Source organism: Macaca nemestrina, chromosome 2 (genome assembly GCF_043159975.1).
Source record: "Macaca nemestrina isolate mMacNem1 chromosome 2, mMacNem.hap1, whole genome shotgun sequence".
NCBI lineage: Eukaryota > Metazoa > Chordata > Mammalia > Primates > Cercopithecidae > Macaca > Macaca nemestrina.
The window spans coordinates 42,106,975-42,128,179 of record NC_092126.1 but is presented as its reverse complement, the minus strand read 5'-3'; the positions used below and the strand labels follow the sequence as shown (position 1 = coordinate 42,128,179).

General features: G+C 45.2%; 1 protein-coding gene across 7 annotated transcripts in view; it reads left to right on the top strand.

Annotated features, from left to right (window-relative positions):
• Positions 1–9,236, top strand: part of LOC105469958 (nicotinamide nucleotide adenylyltransferase 3) — a 115,992-nt gene extending 106,756 nt beyond the window's left edge. For 5 of the 7 annotated variants that reach the window (XM_011721608.3, XM_011721609.3, XM_011721607.3 and 2 more), the window contains one exon: positions 1,253–2,454. In XM_011721608.3, the coding sequence (XP_011719910.2) occupies positions 1,253–1,635 (383 nt within the window). In that variant the 3' untranslated portion in view covers positions 1,636–2,454. Of the gene's footprint in view, positions 1–1,252; positions 2,455–7,440 lie in introns of those variants that run through there. The other 2 variants (XM_071091010.1, XM_071091012.1) reach the window with 2 other exon arrangements.
• The last annotated feature ends 11,969 nt before the right edge of the window (positions 9,237–21,205 follow it).

The window sequence follows — 21,205 nt, the reverse complement described above, 5'->3', positions numbered from 1 at the left end:
CTCATCTCTCTGGTCCACGTTTGGATTCCTTCAAAGGTTCCACCTTAGAGGATCCCAAACTGACCATTTACACCAAGTTTTTCCCCAGTATGGTAGCCCTGGAGCCTCTACTTACTGAGACTTTGTGCGACTGACAGGTGCCAGTGCTCTGGGACCCCAGTCTTTGCCATCTGCTGAAGCTGCAATCAGCTTCTGGAAGAATCAGAGACCCTGCAGCTTGTTTCTAGCACAGACGTGGATTTCCTTTGCTGATTAGCTCACCAAGAGGGACACAGATAGTGCCAGGAAAATCAGTCTGGGTCTCTAGGAAGGACTTCTCCAGTATAATGCAAGTACAGATTCCCACCAGCAGGCAGCAGCAGAACCCAGCAGTTGCCCACCTGGAGGATGGCTGCCTGGGTTTGACTCCTGACTTCTCTGCCTAGCTGAGTGACCTCAAGCAAGTCACTTATCTGTCTCTGCCTCAGTTGCCCCCTCCATAAAATGGGCACAACAATACTCACCTCATAAATTGTTCTGGGGTGCATATGGTATTATCCACATAAACAGCTTAGTAGTAGTGCCCATAGTAATCTCCCAATAAATGTTATGTATGATTTTATTACCACAATTAGCATTCTGTTAGAACACATTCCAAAGGATTATCCACATTAAGCATTGTTCTAGAGCTTTGTTTCATTGGAAACTGCAATGAAAAGGCCACCAGCTGGAGTCTTAGAGACCTTTTGGTTATCCAAAGAGCCTTTATAATTCATCTTTATAGTGAGATTTTTATATTAAAGTGCCAGGTACTAGTTCCTAGTAACACAAGGGCTGAAATGGATTTCAAATAGGGCAGTGACTTGTCCAAGGCCCACAGCTTGTTGGTCTCAGGGCTTTCAGAACGTTACTTTCCATCAGAAGACACAGTACTAGGTACAGCACAGCCACCTTTAGAGCACTCTGCCTTGGTCCAAAGCAACCACAGACGGACTTCTGTTAGAACACTGGAAAAAAAAAAATTGGTATTAGTTGGCACTTTTCCAATATTAAACAAAAGGTGTATTGATTAAATCATTACTTTCAACTGTATTCCCTGAAATAGCTGCAGATTCATTTACATGCTTTTTCTTTTCAAGTCATGAACATGGAGACAGAGTTCTCGATACATTCCAAGAAAAGCATTTTGTGAGACTTTCCAACAGAATATGATGTTGTCTTTCCTGGCAGTGACCCTTCTGTAACTTTACTGGGTCCATCCTTGTTTTTGCAGCTGTGCCTGAGCTGAAGCTTCTCTGCGGGGCAGACGTCTTGAAGACCTTCCAGACCCCCAACCTCTGGAAGGATGCGCACATCCAGGAAATAGTGGAGAAGTTTGGCTTGGTGTGCGTGGGCCGGGCAGGTCACGACCCAAAAGGGTACATCTCAGAATCTCCCATCCTACGGATGCACCAGCACAACATTCACCTGGCCAAGGAGCCCGTGCAGAATGAGATCAGTGCCACGCACGTCAGGCGAGCTTTGGGCCAAGGGCAGAGCGTAAAGTACCTGATCCCCGATGCTGTCATCACCTACATCAAGGACCATGGCCTCTACACCAAGGACAGTGCCTGGAAAGGCAAAAGCACCCAGAGCGCTGAGGGCAAGACAAGCTAGGGAGGGGGGACTCGACCCACACCTCCTCCAGCAAGCTCCTGCTGAGGATAGGGCTGGTTAAGGTTTCTGTTTTACTTTGGTTTTTGCTTCTCCATTTTTCATTTGCTTTATTTCTACAATGTTTCTACTTCCGAGGAGTCTTCTGTCCCAGGAAGAGATACCTTCTTTGCAGGAGAGGAAAGGTCTAAATCACAAGGATAGACATTTATCGAAGAAGTTAAAATGGTGTGGCAGGTCATTAGGATTAGGCAGAGTCTCTCAGAGCTGCTGGACAAGGAGGCCTACTTATTTTGTGTGGATGGTAATTATGGCGTGCACACTGAATGCAGTTCTGAGCATGGCAGGGGCCTCTGAGGGTCAGATCAGAATTGCCCACAATGCGTTTTTTAACTAGGACCAGGTGCAGCATGCTAGTCTTGATTGGAAAGATTTGACAGGATGCTAATTACTGAACAGTGGGTTTTTGTCAACGCCCTGGTTTCAGAATATGAACTGAGGAGTCAAACAGTTGGAAACCACACATTGCTGATTTACATTGGATCTTGCCTTACAAACCATTGTCTGCCTGCCTCACCAGCCTTTCATAAAATTTAAACAAAACTCTTTCTACGTAGTGATCCTCAAGCAGTATTTTTGATATAGCAAGTGTCAAACTTGCTATAGTATAAAAGCCGGGGCTCCTGGTTTCCAGGTTTCTAAAAAGGAACTGAGGTAAAACAGATGCCTGACTGTTTTAAAGGATCTTTTTTAATGTTTTATGACTGCCTGTCTGTTTGAATACTGGCAAAGGGATAAATAATAAATTGACATCAAAAAGTACTAATGAAAAGTTTCTCTTTTTTCTTCCTTTGTTATATTATTAATGCCTGATGTACCAGCTGTTGCTCTTCATTTTAGCTGCTCCATGAAATTTGCTACTGTTCCAATCGAACTGGCATGAATTTAAAAGTTTGTGTTTCCAGGTAGTAGGAATGGAGGAAGCAATTGCTTTTTGGTGCCACACAAATGGCCTTCTAAAAGAAAGCACTGGGCCAATAGCTCTTTTCAGGGTGGTCTCTGAAATATTAGAATAGGGACCTCATGTGCATACAGGATTTGTCATTCTGCTCCCAAATTAGGGAAAGGTTTTGATTGGCCTAACTCTGTTTCAGTTTACTCATTATACTTGCTGACCACATGACTGAATGCATTCAGAATTTACATCTCCATAGCTTTACTCTGGTTCATCCTTGCTACAGGTTTAGTCATGCAGAAAAACAAAGAGCCTGTTAGGAAGAATCGATTTTCTCCCCCCTCCCGCAAAACATCTCAGTGTTCGCATATGTGTCATGAAGTGAAGTAGGAAATCAGGATTTTCTGGATCCAGCAAGGTCAGGGTGAGGAGCAGATTTTGATCCCTGCAACCACTGAAGCTGCCAGCCATTCCTCACCCTAAATGAACTCTGCACTCCAAGAGGTCCCTAAGGACCCTGAGAATCAGACAGCCTAGTCCAAAATCTGCCACAGCAAGCTGTGTGACTTTGACTAACTCCCTTCCCCCACTGTGAGCCTCTGTTTCCCTGCCTCTAAAATGGGAGATTTAATCAGACACCTCCAAAGTATCTTCTAGTTCTGGTTTTCTAAGACTCTGAGCGCTTCTGACCTCAGCCTACCCAGCCTTCTTTGGATCCAGTACACGTCTAGCCAGACTGGAAGCTCCCCAGGGACAGAGGATCTTTGTTTCCAGGGTCCCAGAAAGGGCCCTAATTATATGGATCTCTAATTTCAAATCAATAATTTTTATTCTTATTTCTGGAAAAGGGCCTTCAAAATTGTACAAGGTTTTGACTCTCTAAAATGGATTCGCCATTTGCCCTGATGACAGTGTAGACAGAAGGGAAGTGACGATGTATTTGAGACCTGAAGAGGAAGTTCACAAGATCTGGGGATAGGTGGAGGCAGCTGGCTTTCAGGAAGAGGGAACATCACATGCAAAGGCCTTGAGGCAGAAGAGGCCAAAATGGGCAGCATGCTGAGCTGGATTTATCATCACTTCCTGGAGAAGGGGTACCTTATTGCATCATGCACCTGACAGCAGGTGTCTGAAGCCCCCTTGCCCCTGTCCAGCCTCTCCATAGGCTCAGGGCACCAGGTCCAACCAGGTTTGGAGGTGATGTCATCATCTCCCTGATCCATGTATGCATCATGCAGCCCCTACCAGGCATAACATCCACTTCTGAGCCTTTATGTTGCCTCTTTCTAAAATAAAACAACAGAACCACAAAACCTACTTCATTAAATACATCTATAAATAAAACATTATATATCTTAATTTCTGTACTCTCACTTTATCTCATTGATTCATGTAGCCTTTTTTTAGCATCAGAAGAGAAATATATGTATCACTGCTGTGCTCCTGATTTATCGTGTTGACACTGACCTGCATACCTGATTCCACATTCCTTTCCATTCCCTCGGGTCTTTTCTGCATCTACTTTGCCAGGGTGTTTTGTTTATTTTGCAAGAACAGAAAAACAGTGGTTTGGGCTCCTGAGTAAATAGAATTTCCAGCCTTAAATAAAGGTTCTCCTGTGATCGCATGCACTGCCCAAGTGAGAGGAGCTCTATATCCTAGCCTGAGGAAAGGATTTTTCATTTATAATACTGTCTATGTCACTTGGGACAGAATGATGTGAAATCCCATGTTAAACCAACAGCGCTCCAGATTTGCAAGGTACATTTGGTAATTGGGTTAATACATGAATATGAATTTCCTTATCCCCATCCTCACACTTTCTATGCTAACAATGTTTCTGCCCTCTGTTTCTGCAAGGATCTTCATGCATAGATTGTGTTCAATTTCAGTCATGAAGTTATTTTCTTGGATCAAAAATTGGCATTATATATATACATGCATGACTAATAAACAATCTGTAATCATGCACCTAGGCACACGCCTCAGAATATTTTAGTATTGTTAAAATAACCTCATAAAGGATTGTTCATGGCACCACAGACTGTGAGGACTAGAGGGAACCTTCAAATTCATCTTGTCCCACATTTCCAAATTATCAAATATGTAAATCCCACAAATGAATGGAGTTTCACTACTAGAAAGAATAATAATAATGTGTTCTGTGGATGAGTTTGGGGAGGCCTCCTTTCTGTTCCCCTGCTGGAAATCTATAATGTGTGGAGTGCATGCCATCTCAGTCCTACCTTCTATACACCCCCTTTTTGGAGCTGCTTTTATCCATCCCTTCTGTCACCTGCCCAGCCAAAACACCATCATCTCTCACTTGGATCACGCAACAGCCTCCTAACAGGACGCCCCAATCCAGTCCTGACCCCTGCAGTCCATTCTCCACATAGCAGGTAGGGCAGCTGTATGTGTGTGCAAATCTGGTCATATTACTTCCCTTCCCAAACTCCTTCCAAGGGACATTAAGAAAATGAAAAGATAAGCCACAGACTGGGGGGAAAAATTGCAAAATGGGTATCTAATAAACAGTTTAAACTCAGGATATATAAAGAATTCTGATGACAAAAATAAGAAGACTAACAACCCAACTAAAAAAATGACCAAAAGATTTGACTAGACATGTGTGGGAGAGGAGAACACAGCAGGCCTTATGTTGCTCTGTAGAAGGGTCTGCCTGTGCAGCTGGCCCTTGCCTGGCATCTGAGAACCTGGCTTTTGGAATGTCACCTCTGTTTCTAACTGATAAGGCTGTTTTGTCTTCCCAGGGCACTGAATCCTACAGTACCAGCTTGCCTAAACTGTTTGTACAAACAGTATGATTTATGGTGCACACGTGCTTTTCTTCTAGGAGTTTGGAATTTCAGTAATCACCCTTGGTCGTGTGGCAGAAGAGTGCCTACATCACTAGCCCACAAAAAACTCTGGATGTCGAGTCTCAAGCAAGGCCCCCAGGCAGAAACAACATGCACCATTGCTGCATTTCACCACTGGGGAGAGAAGCATGTTCAGTGCAAACCCCACCCCTGAAGAGAGAACTTTAAAAGCCTGCACCTGGACACCTCCAGACTCTACCTTATGTGCCTTTCCTCCTGTTGCGTGGTGTTTCACTATGATAACCGTTGTGTGGATGCAACTGCCTCTGAGGTCTGTGAGTCCTTCAAGCAAGTCCCCAAACAAGATGTTTCACCAAAGAAGATACATAGATGAATATAATAAGCCCATGAAAAGGTGCTCAACACCATTAGTCATTAGAGAAATACAAACCAGAACCACCATGAGATACCATTTTATGCCCACTAAAATAGTTCAAATCCATCTAGCAATCCACTCTTAGATGTCTATTAAAAGGAAATAAAAACATATGTCCACTCAGACTTGTAGGCAAACATCTGCAGCAGCATAATTCACTATAGTAAACACGGGAAACAATTCAGGTGTCCCTCAACTGACAAATGTATAAACAAATGTGTTGTATCCATGCAATAGGACACTGTTCAGCAATTTTACAAAGGACTAGTGATGTCTGCAACAACGTGGATGAACCTCAAAATGAGCTAAGTGAAAGAAACCAGACACAGAAGATACATATTAAATGATTCCATTCACATGAAATTTCTAGAAAAGGCAAAACTAAAGAAGCAAAAGCAGGTCAGAGCCTGGAAATGGGATTGACAGCAAGTGGGTACAAGGAAATTTTGGGGGTGATAAAAGTCTTCTAAAACTAGATTGTGAAGATAGTTGCACAGCTGTGTACATTTACTAAGGCTCATCAAACTGTGCACGTAAAATGGGTAGATATTGTGTTATTTAAATGATACCTTCATTAAGGTGTTTAAAAGAAAAATCCCCGAGTTTCTCCTGCTTGCATTTGAGGTGAAAACCCAGCTCCTCATGGGGTGGCCGCCTCCCCGCTGCAGTTCTTTCTCTCTCTGCTTCATCCATGGGGCTTTCTCCAGCTTCTCATCCCACCCTCTTTCCCATGAGTGCTCCAGCAGGTGCTGTTCCCTCTGCCTGGCACGCCTTCTAACTTCTCCACTTCCTTGGGGTAACTCAGAGTCTTCTTCAACTCTCTACCTCAAGTCACGTTTCGCAGGAAGCCTCTCTGACTCTGCCCACTGCACTGCTAGCTCCCTGCCCTTCTCCTTGGGGACACTCGTCACTCCTGAAACTACTGACTCTTCTCCTAAGTACAGCTTCTGGCTCAAAGTAGGTGCTCAATGAATATTTCATAAAATAATGTCTGAATAATCATTTGAATAGTTCTGAGAAGCCCATGATAAACAAACCTGTTTAACTTTGTGTAAACCAGTGTTTTTGAGGCATGTTTTCACAAAGAACCCCCAGCTTTTTTTGTTTTTTGTTTTTTTGAGTGGAGTCTCACTCTGTCACCCAGGCTGGCGTGCAGTGGCACGATCTTGGCTCACTGCAACCTCTGCCTCCTGGGAAGAACCCCTTTTTATACACATATACTTGATGGTATGTGCAACATGATGTTTAGAAGAACAGTTTAGGAAGTTATTGTCCAAAGGTTTTTTCTAGTTTTTTTTCCTGCTACAAACAATGCTGCAATAAACACTCTTATGCATAAACCCTTAAAAGCCAGTGGTTTTGTGGGATAGATTCCCAGGAGTTCTTATTGCTATGTTAAATGGTATGTGTACATTTTATTCTAATAGATGTTACCAGATTGTAGACAGTAGATTTAAGTAAGTTGATTTTTTAAAAAATAAAAAGCAGAATCCCAAAAAGCTGCTAAAATTCTCATTTCCTTATTCCTTTCCAGAGAATCTCCTTCATTATCTTTGATACAAGCCTAAGCAAAATCCATTTCTTTATTTCAACAGATAATCTATGATGAAGAATTTCAGGAATTTATTTGCAACAGAAAGACAGCAATACACGGGCAAACATTGTTCCTAGCATTTGCTGGGTGCCTAAGTCAAGGTTTACTTTTAATTATTGGCAAAAAGGAACTCTTCAACCTGCCTAAATAAAGGAGGTGGGAGCATCAGGTATCGTAAGACTGTCAAGAATGGAAGGACCCAATGACAGGACATATAATAGGTTTCAGGAGAACTGGAAGAAAAAAGAAATTGAAGATCCCTCCTCTCTCCCCTCTCTCTCACTCCTCCTCCTCTTCCTTTCTGTCTCCCTTCTCTCTCCCTGTCCTTCCCTCTCTCCCTCCTCTTCCCCTCTTTCTCCCTCTTCTTCCCTCTGTCTCTTTCTTCCTCTCTCTCTCCTTCCTCCTCTCTCTTCTTTCTCTCTCCTTTTCTCTCCCTCTCTCTCTCTCCCTCCTTTTCTCTCTTTCCCATCTTCTTTCTCTTCTCTCTCCTTCTCTCTCCCTATCCAGCAGCCTTAACACCTGTGCCCAGATGACCTTCCCCCTTCACCCCTCATCTCAGTGTCATGATTCCAAATTCCCAGAGATATGCACTGTCCCTGAAAGGACTTGTTCATCCTTCCCCACATGGCCATGGCTGGTAGGTGGGGGCCATATGTTTCTTCTTCAAACTGTGGCAGTGACATTTTTGTAAGGGGGAAGAGTAAGTAGGAAGAAAGGAAATGATAGGTATCCCAAACACTTGAGTAAGTGCCCCTTAAATCACAAAGTAACCCAAGTAACCTAGCATTTTGTGCATCCACTCCTGTTTTGCTGGAGGCAGTGGACTAGGATGGCATGCTGGTGGCCAAGCCACACCACTGGAGGGAGAAAGGAAAGCTGGCAGGGATGGCACCTGCATGTCAGCCACTCTTCACTGTTCTCCTTCCACTGTGGGCATCCAGGACCTGAGCCTGGCCGATTGGGCAAAAGCTGGGCCTGGATGAGCCTGCCTTCCACAGGGGAGGGCAGAGGAAAGGAACTGAAGCTGGCTGGTAAGCCACCACCTTCAGCCCAATTCTGCAGAGGAGCCAGGAAACTCCTGCCCAAGAGACACACTGAGCTCAGAACTGGGAGCATCGAGCCAGGCATGAGGGCCCAATCCTCTGCAGCAGCCCCAGAACCTTGTCTCCAAAATTCAACTGGCTTCTTGGAAAAAAGATGGCAAATTTGTACAAATGGATGCTTGTGAGGATTGTATGGATTTTCATCTCATCTCAAGGTGTCATCTCTTCCAGAGACCTGTCTTTCCTAACCAGTACCCTGCACCTCATTCTCATCGAACCTGGAGGAGAGCTTGTCCTCTGTGCTCCTGTGCCCCTGCACATCCCCAGTCACATCCTCACTCATCCTGGTTGTCCTGCTTCTGTGGCTGTCTCCTTGGCCTGACTGTGCACCTGTTGAGGGCAGGGGCTGTGTTGGAACCAGCTCAGTGTCTCACAGTATACAGGCCAAATACCCCACGGAATGGCTTCTAGATAATCTGGTGAAGGCCTGGCATCCACTCCCCCTTCCTAACAACATCCTGAGTTCCTTTTAACAGCTGTTCTTCCTCACCTGGTAAAGCATTGCTGCATGCTCATTTCCAGATTTTAAATCTGAAGTACAGCAACAGACTGAAAAAGACTGGAGTTTGTTCTTGTGGCTGTGTTCTAACCAGAACCCAGCATGAGGTCACACTTGTTTTTCTTACTTCCCTCCCAAAAATGTTGTTTCGTGCTTGATAATCCATCTAATAAATTTTCTTATTTCTTAAGTTCTCCAGAATCTGTTTCCGTTCCTTGTGTCTTAAATAGGAAGAAGGGTAGGGGGATGAAGGAAGAAAGGAAGGGATGGAGGGAAGGAGGGAGGGAAGGAAGGAAGGAGGGAAACTAACTCAAACCCTGAGTGAGTGAATGGGTGAGATAAGACCACAGCTTGGCTGGAAAGCCTGCCATCAGCCGGCCAGAAGTGGACAATGGTGATGGTTGCTGTGGTGAGCAATACTGTCTTGCTGGAACAGCCAGACCAAGCCCAGACATTCACATCTATGTCAGCACTGGGCCAACCGCACTGGGCCAGCCATGAAGAAGATTTCAGAAAATTCTCCCCAGCCTTCACAAATGTTATCAGGCCCATGGTGTCCTCTGCCATCTAAGTTATGACTAGTGGACATCTACTGAGCTCCTGCTAATAAGAGACAGGAAGGCCAAGGCCCTGGGCCTCAGATTGCCCCAGATTGCCAGGGTCAGAGCACAGGGAAGTGGCCAGAGCAACTGAGCTATAAAGATATCTGGGCTCCGGTTCCCAACATGCAGAGAGCATAAGACCCACCTACAGAGCTTGGTAAAGATGCCATCTGCTGCGCCCATCCAGACTGTGATTCAGTAACCTGGAGTAGGCCCAGGAATCTGGGCTTTAACAACACTCCACTCTGAGGCAAATGGTTTCTCTTTAGGAGACACTGAGAATTGAGAGAAGGAAGAAATGCAGGTAGGCATTCCCTGGCGGCAGCAGACAGCTTGACCTCTGATGAACCTCTGCAGAGCTCCTAGGGGATGGAGCGCATCTGCCCTTCACCCCCTCCCAAGATAATTCCTCCCAAAATATCTTCAAATTGTGCTGCTGTCACTCTGGTGTCAAAAGCATTCAATAGCTTCTCATCACCTCGAGAAAAATGCCTGGTTTCTTGGTCGACCTTTGAGCCTCTGAATCTCATCACCTCCTTTTGCTCCTGTCTGTTCTCTAGTTGTTTATCCATGAACCCTCTCCCCTGAACATCTTGAGGTCTTCTCTGTCACTGTAATAAATCACTGGTTTCCCACCTCGCAATTTTTGCCCATACCATTTCTGTGATCTGGAATGCACTCCCCTCTCCTCTTATTCTCTCTTAGTACTATTCAGTCCTTGGGACCCCCTTGAGCCTCGTGTCTTCCAGAAAGCTCCCCCTCCCAACCCTGATCTCCCTCCTCTGTCCTCGCAGCTCATGTTGGTGTCACTCTGTATTAGACAACTGAGGCTGACATGGGGGTTCTCCGCCTCTGAATCAGGGTATGTCAGAGAATCCATGAGGAGAAATCCATTTACACTGCCTGACCTGGAAAGATTGGAATGAAATGGGGTCCAGGGAGATTTCCAGAGCAAGCCTGACTTGGACTCTCAGGTCTCCAGACCACTACATCAATTCTCAGTAGCACACCAGGCATCCCAACCCAACCCTAAGCTCTAAGTTGACCAACTGTGTTCTTGCTTCATCACCCCAGTCCTCCCTGAGCCCTTTCTGTGCTCCTCCTGCCCTCAGGTGCACTGTGCTTGCCCAGGCATTCAGAGGCCCAAACAAAATGGTTTTCTTAGTTCCTCGGGTGGACCCTAGACTGAGAAATAACCAACTGAAAGGTGTGAATTCAGCAAAGATCACACCCTATCCCACACCTCCGAGGAGGCAACCCAAATAAATGACTCCACAGTGTGGCAATAACAGAAAAGAGTGTGGGCTTTGGAATCACACAGAACTGGGTTAGAATTAAGATTTTTTGACTTGGAACTATGTATGTAGCCTTCAGCCAATTACTTACTCTCTCCAAATTTCATTATTTACATCTGCTAAAGAGTGATAAGAACACCAATCCCATGCTGTAGTTCAAGGATTAAATTAGATAACATATGCAACATATTTGCTACATGGTGACCACCCAAACAGTGACTGGGATCATCCTCGTCATGGTCTTCATCAGGCTTTATGAAAAAAAATTCTGAACCTTTCTTTTACACTCATCACAATCTATCCCAGTGCTGCTGTGTCTTGCCTGGGGCCCCTCCACATCCACTATCTGGTCTGCCAAGGAAAATAAAGGCAAGTACTTTGGCAAGGACCCTGGGAGCCTAGGTGCAGATACAATTCTTTTAAGATGGGCAGGATTTTGAATATGCTACTCCCTTGAGTCAGTTAGCTTTTGCAGTATAATGAACCACTCCAAAATTAAGTGATCTAAAATCAGGACCACTTATTATTTTTCATGAGTCTAACAGTTAGCTGGTGCCTCTGGGCCAAGATCGGCTGATCTTGTCTGGGCTCACTTACATGTACAGTGGTGACCAGTGGTTGTCTGGGATAATGTGGGTGGCTGAGCCATGTGTCTATCACCCATCAGACCAGCCAGATGTGTTCACCTGGAAGCAGGTAATAGTGTCCCAAGTGTCTGAGAACAGAAGCTGCAAGGCCTCTGGAGGCTATGCCCAGAACCGATACAACTAATTGCTTCCACCACAAATTCTACTGGTCAAAGCAAGTCATGAGGCCAGCCCAAACTCAAGGGGTGGGAAAATATACCCCATCTCTTAATGAGAGGAGCTGCAAAGCATTGTGATTTATGGCCACTTCTGTAATCTACGCAGGCCTCGAGCATTTCTCTGCATCCCTTATGATTCTTAATCATGCACTGAAGTGAAAATCTCTGTTTTAAAATAAAGATAGATGGACGGTTGGAAGGAAGGACAGAAGGAGAGTTATATGTGCAATGCTTTATATGAAGGAATGAGTGTGTAGATAGGTGAATGGGTAGGCGGTGGGACAATTTCTGTGGAGGTGTATTATGTGGGTAGATAATAGGAGGTTGTAATAGATAGTGAATTTGTGGCTGGGTGGGAAGGCAATCTTCACACCCCACTCTCATCCCTGTAGCCCTGGAGCATGGTGACACAAGAACAAGACAGCTGTGCCTGTCATTGTATTAGTCCTGGCCATCTCCTGGCAGGCAGAACCCTCCCCTCCCCACCCACTGCACCCCCATGGTATGCTCCATTCCTGCTATGCTGGCTGGCTTGCCACAGAAGCTCACTTACATAACTTTGTTTCCATAACCATATTTCTCTCCTCTTCTCCTTTCCCTTGTAGTGACACTCCTGTGCTTAAACCTTTTCAGGGGCTCCCTATTTTCTACAGGATGGAACCCAAGTAGCTTGATACCACCTGTAAGGCTCTCCATGGCCTGGCCCCGCCTGTCTCTCCAAGATTTTCTCCCAGTGTGTTGGACCATCTCATCCCTCCTGCCTCCCACTGTTCACCATTTGCCATGCTGAGTCACATTTGGTTATTTCACTTTCCCTGAAGATTCCAACTTTCCTATGCCATCAACCATCATCTTAACCTTGAAGCACATTTTACAATCCTCTACTTGTTACATCTCTGTCTTCCACTGGACTTTGACTTCCTCAGGATTATGTCTCACTCATGGCACTGCCCTCAGCATCTAGCCCAGTTCCAGGCACCCAGAAGGTGCCCAGAAGTGTTTGCTGAAAGGATTCATAAGCCCACAGCTTTGGCACCTTCCCCTAGTTCTCTCAATAAGTGTCCATTTTAAGCTCATGTTACTGTGTGTCCAGATCTTGACCAGCTGCTTCAAGGAATACAGAAGGAATTTAAGACAGTAACTAGCCACAAAGCATTTACAGTCTGGGTGAAGGAGCTGAAGCAGGTGTGGACAAGCACTCACGCATGAGAAAAATATCTGTCCACCCAATGCAGTATAAATAGCACCACTGGGAGAGCCCAGGGCTCTCTGGATTCAGAGATCATGGTGGAGTTGGAGCACAAGGACTTGGTGAGTGGAGGATAAAGAGAGGATGGAGAATATTTGAGCCAGGGGATCTACAGGAAGGGATCTAAGACTGGACTGTGAGGACACAGAAGACAAAGCCACCAGCACAAGATGGTAATGAAAAGAAAAGGGAAGTGGGCATAGGGCTGGGAAAAGATGTTGGGGCTGGATAGTGGAGGACCTCCAGGGACAAGGAAGAGAAGGAAACTGATTCCTCAAAACGACCCTGTGAGGGTGATGGCTCAGAGACATTAGGTGGCTGACTGATCCCAGACCACACAACTAGAGAATGGTGGGCCTGGGACTCAACACCAGGCTGACTCTAAAACCCAGCTCTGTTCATTACATTGGACTCTATCTCTCCAGAGGCACTGGGGCTTCATAAATATTATTATAATGTTACTGGGAATGTGTTCTCTGTTCTTGAATCAATGTGCTCCTGGCCTATTTCTTATCTTTTTGGAAGGACAGGGCTCTCCACAAGCTGCCTAAACATCATGTTTATCCTCTGCTGCTTCTGAGGAGACAGGACAGATACTGAGGCCTTGAGGCTAACCCTGAAGAGGTGACCTTGGCACACTGCTCGAGGCCACCACCCTTAGTCATGGGTCAGCATGAGCCCTGATCTGGATTCACTCACAGGGAGGGCCTTAGAGGACTCGGTCCCATGCTTCCTGGAAATCAATGCATGTTTGACCAGCTGCTCCCCTTTCATCTCTTCTTTGTATAATTCTGCCCCAAGAACGTAAAAACATTGCTATGGCAAGATTTGTTCTTTTTACATCTGGCCAGAGCCTCACTAAGGTACATTAATCTTTAACTGTTTATAGATTTTTCTGTTTAGAATGTATGCCCTGTGCTTTCGTTTACTTGGGGATTCAAGTTCTACTCCCATATTGATGATGACTTGGGAGACTTATTTTCTCTCTGGGATTTCCTTCTGCAGGCTCATTTATCAGGTCCAGCAGGCCAGGATCCCATGGATCTCTGCTTCATTCCAGAAACAATAGGTAGTTAAGACCTTGGGCTTTAGGATCAGACAGAGCCAGACACAAACTGAGTCCCCAGCCCTGCCACTCTACCCATGTGTCCTTGAGCAAGTTATAAAACCTCTCTAAACCTCATGCTCTTCTGACAATGAAGACCCAATGGAATTTTATCTTACCCAGGATTCTATAACCAGCACAAAACCCATAAACAGTCATAACAATTATTTTTGCCAAGTCTAACTCCGTGCAAGAACTCCCATCTCATCTCACCCTCCCATCCCTCACCCTTTCCCATCTCCCCTTTTCTTCCAAGGCTAGCTACATGCTCTTCCTCTATTCACCTTATAGGACCACCTGCAATTCTTACCATCACCCATTGCCCCAATTAGCTCAGTAAGAGGGTGCAGGGTGAAATACGCAAAACTATGATCTTCCTTAAAAGGCAGGAGGTGGGGAAGGCTGTAAATGCATATAATTCATATCTTTTTCAAATTTACTACTGGCCAAAAATACTTTTTAAGAGTTAAACCAAAAAGAAAACACCAAATTGAATAAATTTTCTGATAAGTCTTCAGCCCTCAAGGCCCAAGTACACCAAGTACTTGAGAAAACCTGGTCAAGGTAAGAGATTAAAAAAAAAAAAAAAAATCCTCCCCCACACCTCACCACTGGCTCAATGGCCCTATGGAAAGCAAAGCAAGCACCCATGTGGATGAATAATCTGCTTACACCTCTCTTCTGTCTAAAACTAACTTCGCAATGGCCACTCCTAGTTGCCAAGCTTCTCAGATAGCCTGCTCTACCTCCCACTTCAGTCCTTTTATGGGCATGTCATGGGGTAGAGAGGCTGACTGGCCACCAGTAGGCAGATAAATTATATTGACCCTTGCCCCAACTTTCAGTGACTCTAATATAACCAAATTGTCATTGACATCTCACTTGAAAATTCCTCTAGTAATTGCTTCTGACTAAAAAACATTCCTAGATCACTGTCGTGGCATCATAAGGGACAGAATCACGACATTCTCAGTTGTTTCATCTACCGTGACTCTCATGGGTTGAAATGGCCACTTAAAGACTAAATCAGGCTGAAATTCAAAGACTGACTGTTTCTGATTTCCTATCAGCTCTGCCACTACTTGAGATGCTGTTTCTCAGCTGATCCAAGACCTGAGCAACCATCCTGTTAGGCATCCATATCTCCACCAAAGTCCCCGTAGTCCCACTATCTGGGTTGATGGGCCTCTGAGACGCATAAGGTCTTCACCCCCAAGATAGAGCTGTCAGGACCCAAGGCAAGTTCTCCCTGGCACAACCTTGGAATTCATGTGTGGGCTTCTACGAGCCGATGGGTAACCCCTATCCCCAGCCCACATCTATGCTTGCCCCACTGAAACCACAGGATTCCACAGGACCCATGCTTCATCCTCCAGGAGGCACTTCCCTTGCAAATGGATCAGTGTCTACAGGGCTGCAGGACTGGAGGGTGGAGACCCAGGTATATTTGCAGAAGAATGTTAGGCTGGGCGAGCAGGCTGGGATAGAAAAAATAGAAGGTGCTCTGTTTTTCACAAAACTGTCACAATAACAGTTGCCTCACTGAGTGCCTGAATCTGCCCACTGAACCATGTTGTCATCACTGTGGGCAGGATCCTTGCCAAGTTCCACCTGCTAAACCACCATTTCCAAAGTGCCCTAGCCACCTAGTGGCAACACAGAAGAGTCTACCACATGAGCCTGTGGTTGAATAACCGGAAGGCATGTGAAAGATGACCCTCCTTCCCTAAAACTGGACCCTGACATGAGTTAGTGGGGAGCCTACCAAGATGGTGGATAGATATAGCTGCTCATGGGGCCACCTCCCATCTTCCCAGATCCTTGGAAACCCTGCTCCACTCAGAGCCTGATACATATGGCGTTTCTGGTAGCATGTTACACTGAGCAACCATTCACATGACATAAAATCCAGGAATAAGAACTGCAAGTAGAATTTATAAATACAATTTAATAAATAAACCCAGAAGTCATACTTGTGTTCAGAAGTTGCATCCCACTCTGATAATTATTCACATGTACAGAGGGGATTAATTGAGGCTTTTATAATGCTGGCTAAATAAGAAAATGACTACTCACTTCTTGGTATCAAAAGCCTTCCCCAGTGCAAATGCAAATTACCCCAAGATACCCTTTTTCACTTGCAAAAATCCAAGAGTTTGAAATCATCATCTGATGGGAAGGCTGTGAGGAAACAGATGTTTTCATACATTTCTGGTGGAAAGGCAAAATAATACAATCCTATGGAAGGAAATTCAGCAATATCTAGCAAAAGTGCATTAGGTATTTGCCCTTTGACATAGCAATTCCATTTCCAGGAATCTATTCCAAAAATACACTGGCAAAAATATAAAAAGATTTAACCCACTCACTGCAGCACTGTTTTTTACAGGAAAAGACTGGAAACTACCTATGTATCCATGAGTAGGATACTGGTTCCAGAACCTATAGTACATCCACATAAAGGAGCGCCATGCAGCTGTAAAAGAGAAGGAAGAGGCCAGGCGCGGTGGCTCACACCACCTGTAATCCCAGCACTTTGGGAGGCCGAGGCAGGTGGATCACGAGGTCAGGAGATCGAGACCATCTTGGCTAACATGATGAAACCCTGTCTCTACTGAAAATACAAAAAAAAATTAGCCAGCCATGGTGGCAGTTGCCTGTGGTCCCAGCTACTTGGGAGGCTGAGGCAGGAGAATGGTGTGAACCTGGGAGGCGGAGCTAGCAGTGAGCCGAGATTTCACCATTGCCCTCCAGCCTGGGCGACAGAGCCAGACTCCATCTCAAAAAAAAAAGAGGAGTAAGCTCGATGTTTTACTAAAGAAAACTATATGTTATACTACCATTTATCCAAAAAAGCAGAGCTGTAGATATATATTTAAATTTTTATCTTATAATGAAAGAATAAACCATAAAATAAAATAGATAACCAATAGTATTGTATAAAACTTTTTTGGATCCCAATTCAAACAAATACACTGAAAAAAAAGATGAGATAATTGAATACCTCCTGAATATTTGATGACATTAGGAATTAATATTTTTTTCTAGTTGTGATGGTGTTGTGGTTATATTTCTAAAAAATGACTCCTTCTTAGAAACAGTCATCCAAAGAAGTTGCATGCACTGCTGTGCAATTATGTGTTCTCAGCAAGATAATCTCACAGGGACCCACAAAAGTGTGCCTTCAGAAGGAACTACCTTTGAATACCCACCAACCCAGACAGACAGAAGCAGATCATTACAGTGGAAGTAAGAACTTCCCAGTTCAATATCACTACTCCCTTTCCTTGTTTAGTACATGAGGAATAAAAAATAAAAACTTAAATTTAAAAAGCCCAGCTATCTGGGTAACATAGGAGAAGCAAAATGCAGAAAAATAATTTCCTATAGCTTTCTAGTCCAAAGTCATAAATTGGGACAGAAAGAATGTTGAGATCACATTAAGGTCTTGCTTATTATATTGACTGACAGTTTTATTACTGGAATGAGATTTTTTTTTTGTTCCTTGATATGGTAGGCAGAATAATGGCTCTCCCAAAGTGTCCATATGTTAATCTCAAATAGGCTACCTTTTTAATGGCAAAAGGGACTCTGGAGATGTGATTAAAGATCTAAGATGGAGAGGTTATCCTGGATTATCTGGGTGGGCATAATGCAATCACATGGGTACCTATACAAAAGGCAAAGGAGTCAGAGAAGAAAATGTAAGGAAGGAAGCAACAGTCAGAATGAAGTGACCATGAGCCAGGAAATGCAGGCAGCATCTAGAAGCTGGAAAAGGCAAGGAAGAGATTATTCCCCTAGAGCCTCCAGAGGGAATGCAATTCTGCCAACACCTTGATTTCAGTCCATGAGACCCATTTCAGACTTCTGACCTTCAGAACTGTAAAAGTTCATGTTGTTTTAAGTTTTTAAAAAATGAGTTCTCATCTTTGAGAGATACTTTCTGAAATGTCCCCAGATGATATGATATCTGGTATTTGCCTCAAAATAATTCTGAAAATTGGGGAGTAGGTGGTGATATAGATGAAACGAGATTGGCTATGGGGTAATAATTGGTGAAGCCAGGGAATGAATCCGTGGTGGCTCTATATACTGTTCTCTTTAAGTTTACATAGGTTCAAAATTTTCTGTAACAAAATACTTAAGAAAGAGAGAAAACAATAAAAAAAAGGAGAGAAAGAAACCCATCTCTTGTACTGTATGTCATAATCTGAGAAACAAATATGTGATTGAATGAAGAGGGTCAGATAGATAGTAGCTGACCGATTCTGCAGAACCATTTTCTATGCAGAAATAAATCCATGGGCCACCCTCGAAAGTGGGTTGAAGATTCTGGGGCCTGTAGACATGGTATGTTATTTGCATGTTTGAATATTCATGAACTCGTCAAAGAGGCGTGTCCTCAGTAGACCTCAATACCCCTCAGCCTCTGTGGCCTCTTGACAAGCTCTCTCCCTCCCCTACACAGGAAGGCAGCTTTGTTGGACCACTCTCATCCTTTCAGACATTAACCTCACCAATGGCATGGTGACGGCTTGGAGACTGGAGCAGGGTCATTCTCCGTCGCGTAACACCGGAGACATATTTGAACATGGGAAAAAGGAAGATTTTAGAAGTCTCCAAGATAACAATGAGCCCTTGAGAAGAAAAGCAGGGACATGGTCTCGGAGCCACGGAAGCCAGATGAGAAATGTTTTCTTATAAGATGAGGAAGAAGTACCAGGCCACCTTTCCCCTGCTAGGAGTGAATCTCTTGGCGTGGGGCAGACCTGGCGAGAGGGTAGGAGGAGACTGCAAGTCACCCCCTACCCCAGGATCTTGAGAGAAATATATTCTGGGGGTTGGAGACAGAACCTCAGGGTCTGTTTCGGGGCTCTCTGCTCCTACCCCATTGTCTTTGGGAAGCTCTGCCACCCCAACAACTGGGGACCCTGGCAAGCCGCTTGATCTGCAGTGATATAGGCATAGTACTGCCCACCTCACAAGGCAGACGATTGAGGCATCATTTCATGGACATATTTTTCTTTTTTCTTTTTCTTTTTTGAAACAAAGTCTCACTGTGATACCCAGGTTGGAGTGCAATGGCACAATCTCAGCTCACTGCAACCTCAGCTTCCTGGGTTCAAGCAATTCTCCTGTCTTAGCCTCCCGAGTAGCTGGGACTACAGGTGCGCACCACCACACCTGCCTAATTTTTGTACTTTTAGTAGAGATGGGGTTTCACCATATTGATCAGGCTGGTCTCAAACTCCTGACCTCAAGTGATCTGCCCACCTCAGCCTCCCAAACTGCTGGGTATTACAGGGGTAAGCCACCATGCCCAGCACATGGACATATTTTTCTGAGCTCTGGCTTATTCCTGTGGAATTGACTGATCAGTTAAAAAATGAAAAGGTACATTTCCTTCCTATCCTCACAGGGAGGGCCTGCAGTATCCCTGAGGAGGTCCTTGGCTCTCTCCTCTCCTCCCCAACACAGAATTGTTCTTTGTGCCTGTCTAACTCACTCTATACACAGGCCAGGGTGGTTTTTCTGGCCTGGCTCCTCTTTGTGGCCTTGGGAGCGATTTGGGCCTCAAAGAATTGATGTAGATCTCTGCTGCTCTTCTTTAAAGCTAGTGAATAAAGCGACCCCCATTAGAGGTGCCTGAGTATACTGACATCTCTTTCTCTCAGTCATTTACAAGTCGGCCGTCGCTTTGGCACTCTGGCACTCCATTGCTCACCTATCTCCTTGGTCCCCTGGACTATCCTTCCTCCTCCTCATCTCTCTGATCCTGGCTGTCCTCAAGCTCCAGCTAGAGCCTCACCCTGTCCAGGGAGCCCTCACTGATTGCAAGCCCACACAGACACCCTCCTTCTTCTTTACATATTGTGTTCACTTCCTCTTTCTTTGCTTCACACATCCCAAGTAAGATTAACCCAGACAGAAAGGCGCTCCAAAAAATACTTTTCATTTCTAAATCGAGAACCAAATGGATTAAATCAAGCATAACAGCATGGGCTGAGGAAGGATAACTTTGATGGTACCTGATGCTTCTGAAGAGCATTTCCCATTTCAGTTCATTAGACTGATCTTAAAGCCCCAGAGGAGGAGCACAAACCAGCCCCCTTCTCTCTCCCTTGCCTTTCCCTCCCTTCTAGGGCTCCTCTGGCTCAAACAGCAGTGGATCCGGAACAGTACTCAGGGCCACGCCCTGTAGATTCCTCATCCTTTGCTTCTCAGCACCCTGAGAGGTAGTCAGAGTGTCCCCATTTCACAGATGTGGTAACTGAGGCACAAAGAGATCAAGTATCTTACCCCAAATCACTCTGGTAGACAGTGACCCAGCCAGCAGCGGAACAGGCATTCTGCCTCTAAAGCCTGCACATGCAGCCTACCCCTTGCTGCAAGAAATAGCACAGCCACCAGGGGCTGTGCCTGGGAGAGCGCTCCTGGGAGCAGACCCAGAAGGGCAGGAGCATACTGACCCTGTTGGAAGACTAGACAAAGAGGCAGACAGAAACTGAGTGAAACCAGCTGAATTAAGTGCTAGATGCTCAGCTGACCAGGTCAGAAAAGTGAGGTCAGGTGAGCAGGAGTTATCCAGAGTGGTCAGAGGAGGGAGGAGTGGCAGGCTTGTGGTTCTTTGGGATGGACAAGAAGGACTGGAGAGGTGGGCAGGCCTCTGCCTCGAACATGAAGGGGCCATTCCAAGCATGGCAGGGAGCCAGAACAGACTGGCCTCTGCTGTGTGCCAGGCACTGTGCTGGGCATTTGGCATAAACCATCTCAGGAGATTCAGCATAAAGGGAGAAGTTTGGGGAGGATGAGAAATCCAGTTATCTGGGCTGGATGGCATCAGAGAGCGTCAGAGAGCAGGGAGAAGACTTCAGACTAGTTGGAAGTGACCAAGGAATGGCCAGTTCATTGCTTAAGCCTTTGACCAATGCTCCATTCTGGTAAGACAGGACAAGGAAGCCCAAAGCATGGCTGGCCCTGGTGAGATGCCTTGCAGAACCCAGGTCAGACCCCATCCATCCTTGCAGAGGTGTCTTATTGCACCTTCAGATTAGGACTGGGACAGGTTGCCCTGAGTGCCCAGCCAAGATGAGCCCTGGGCTGG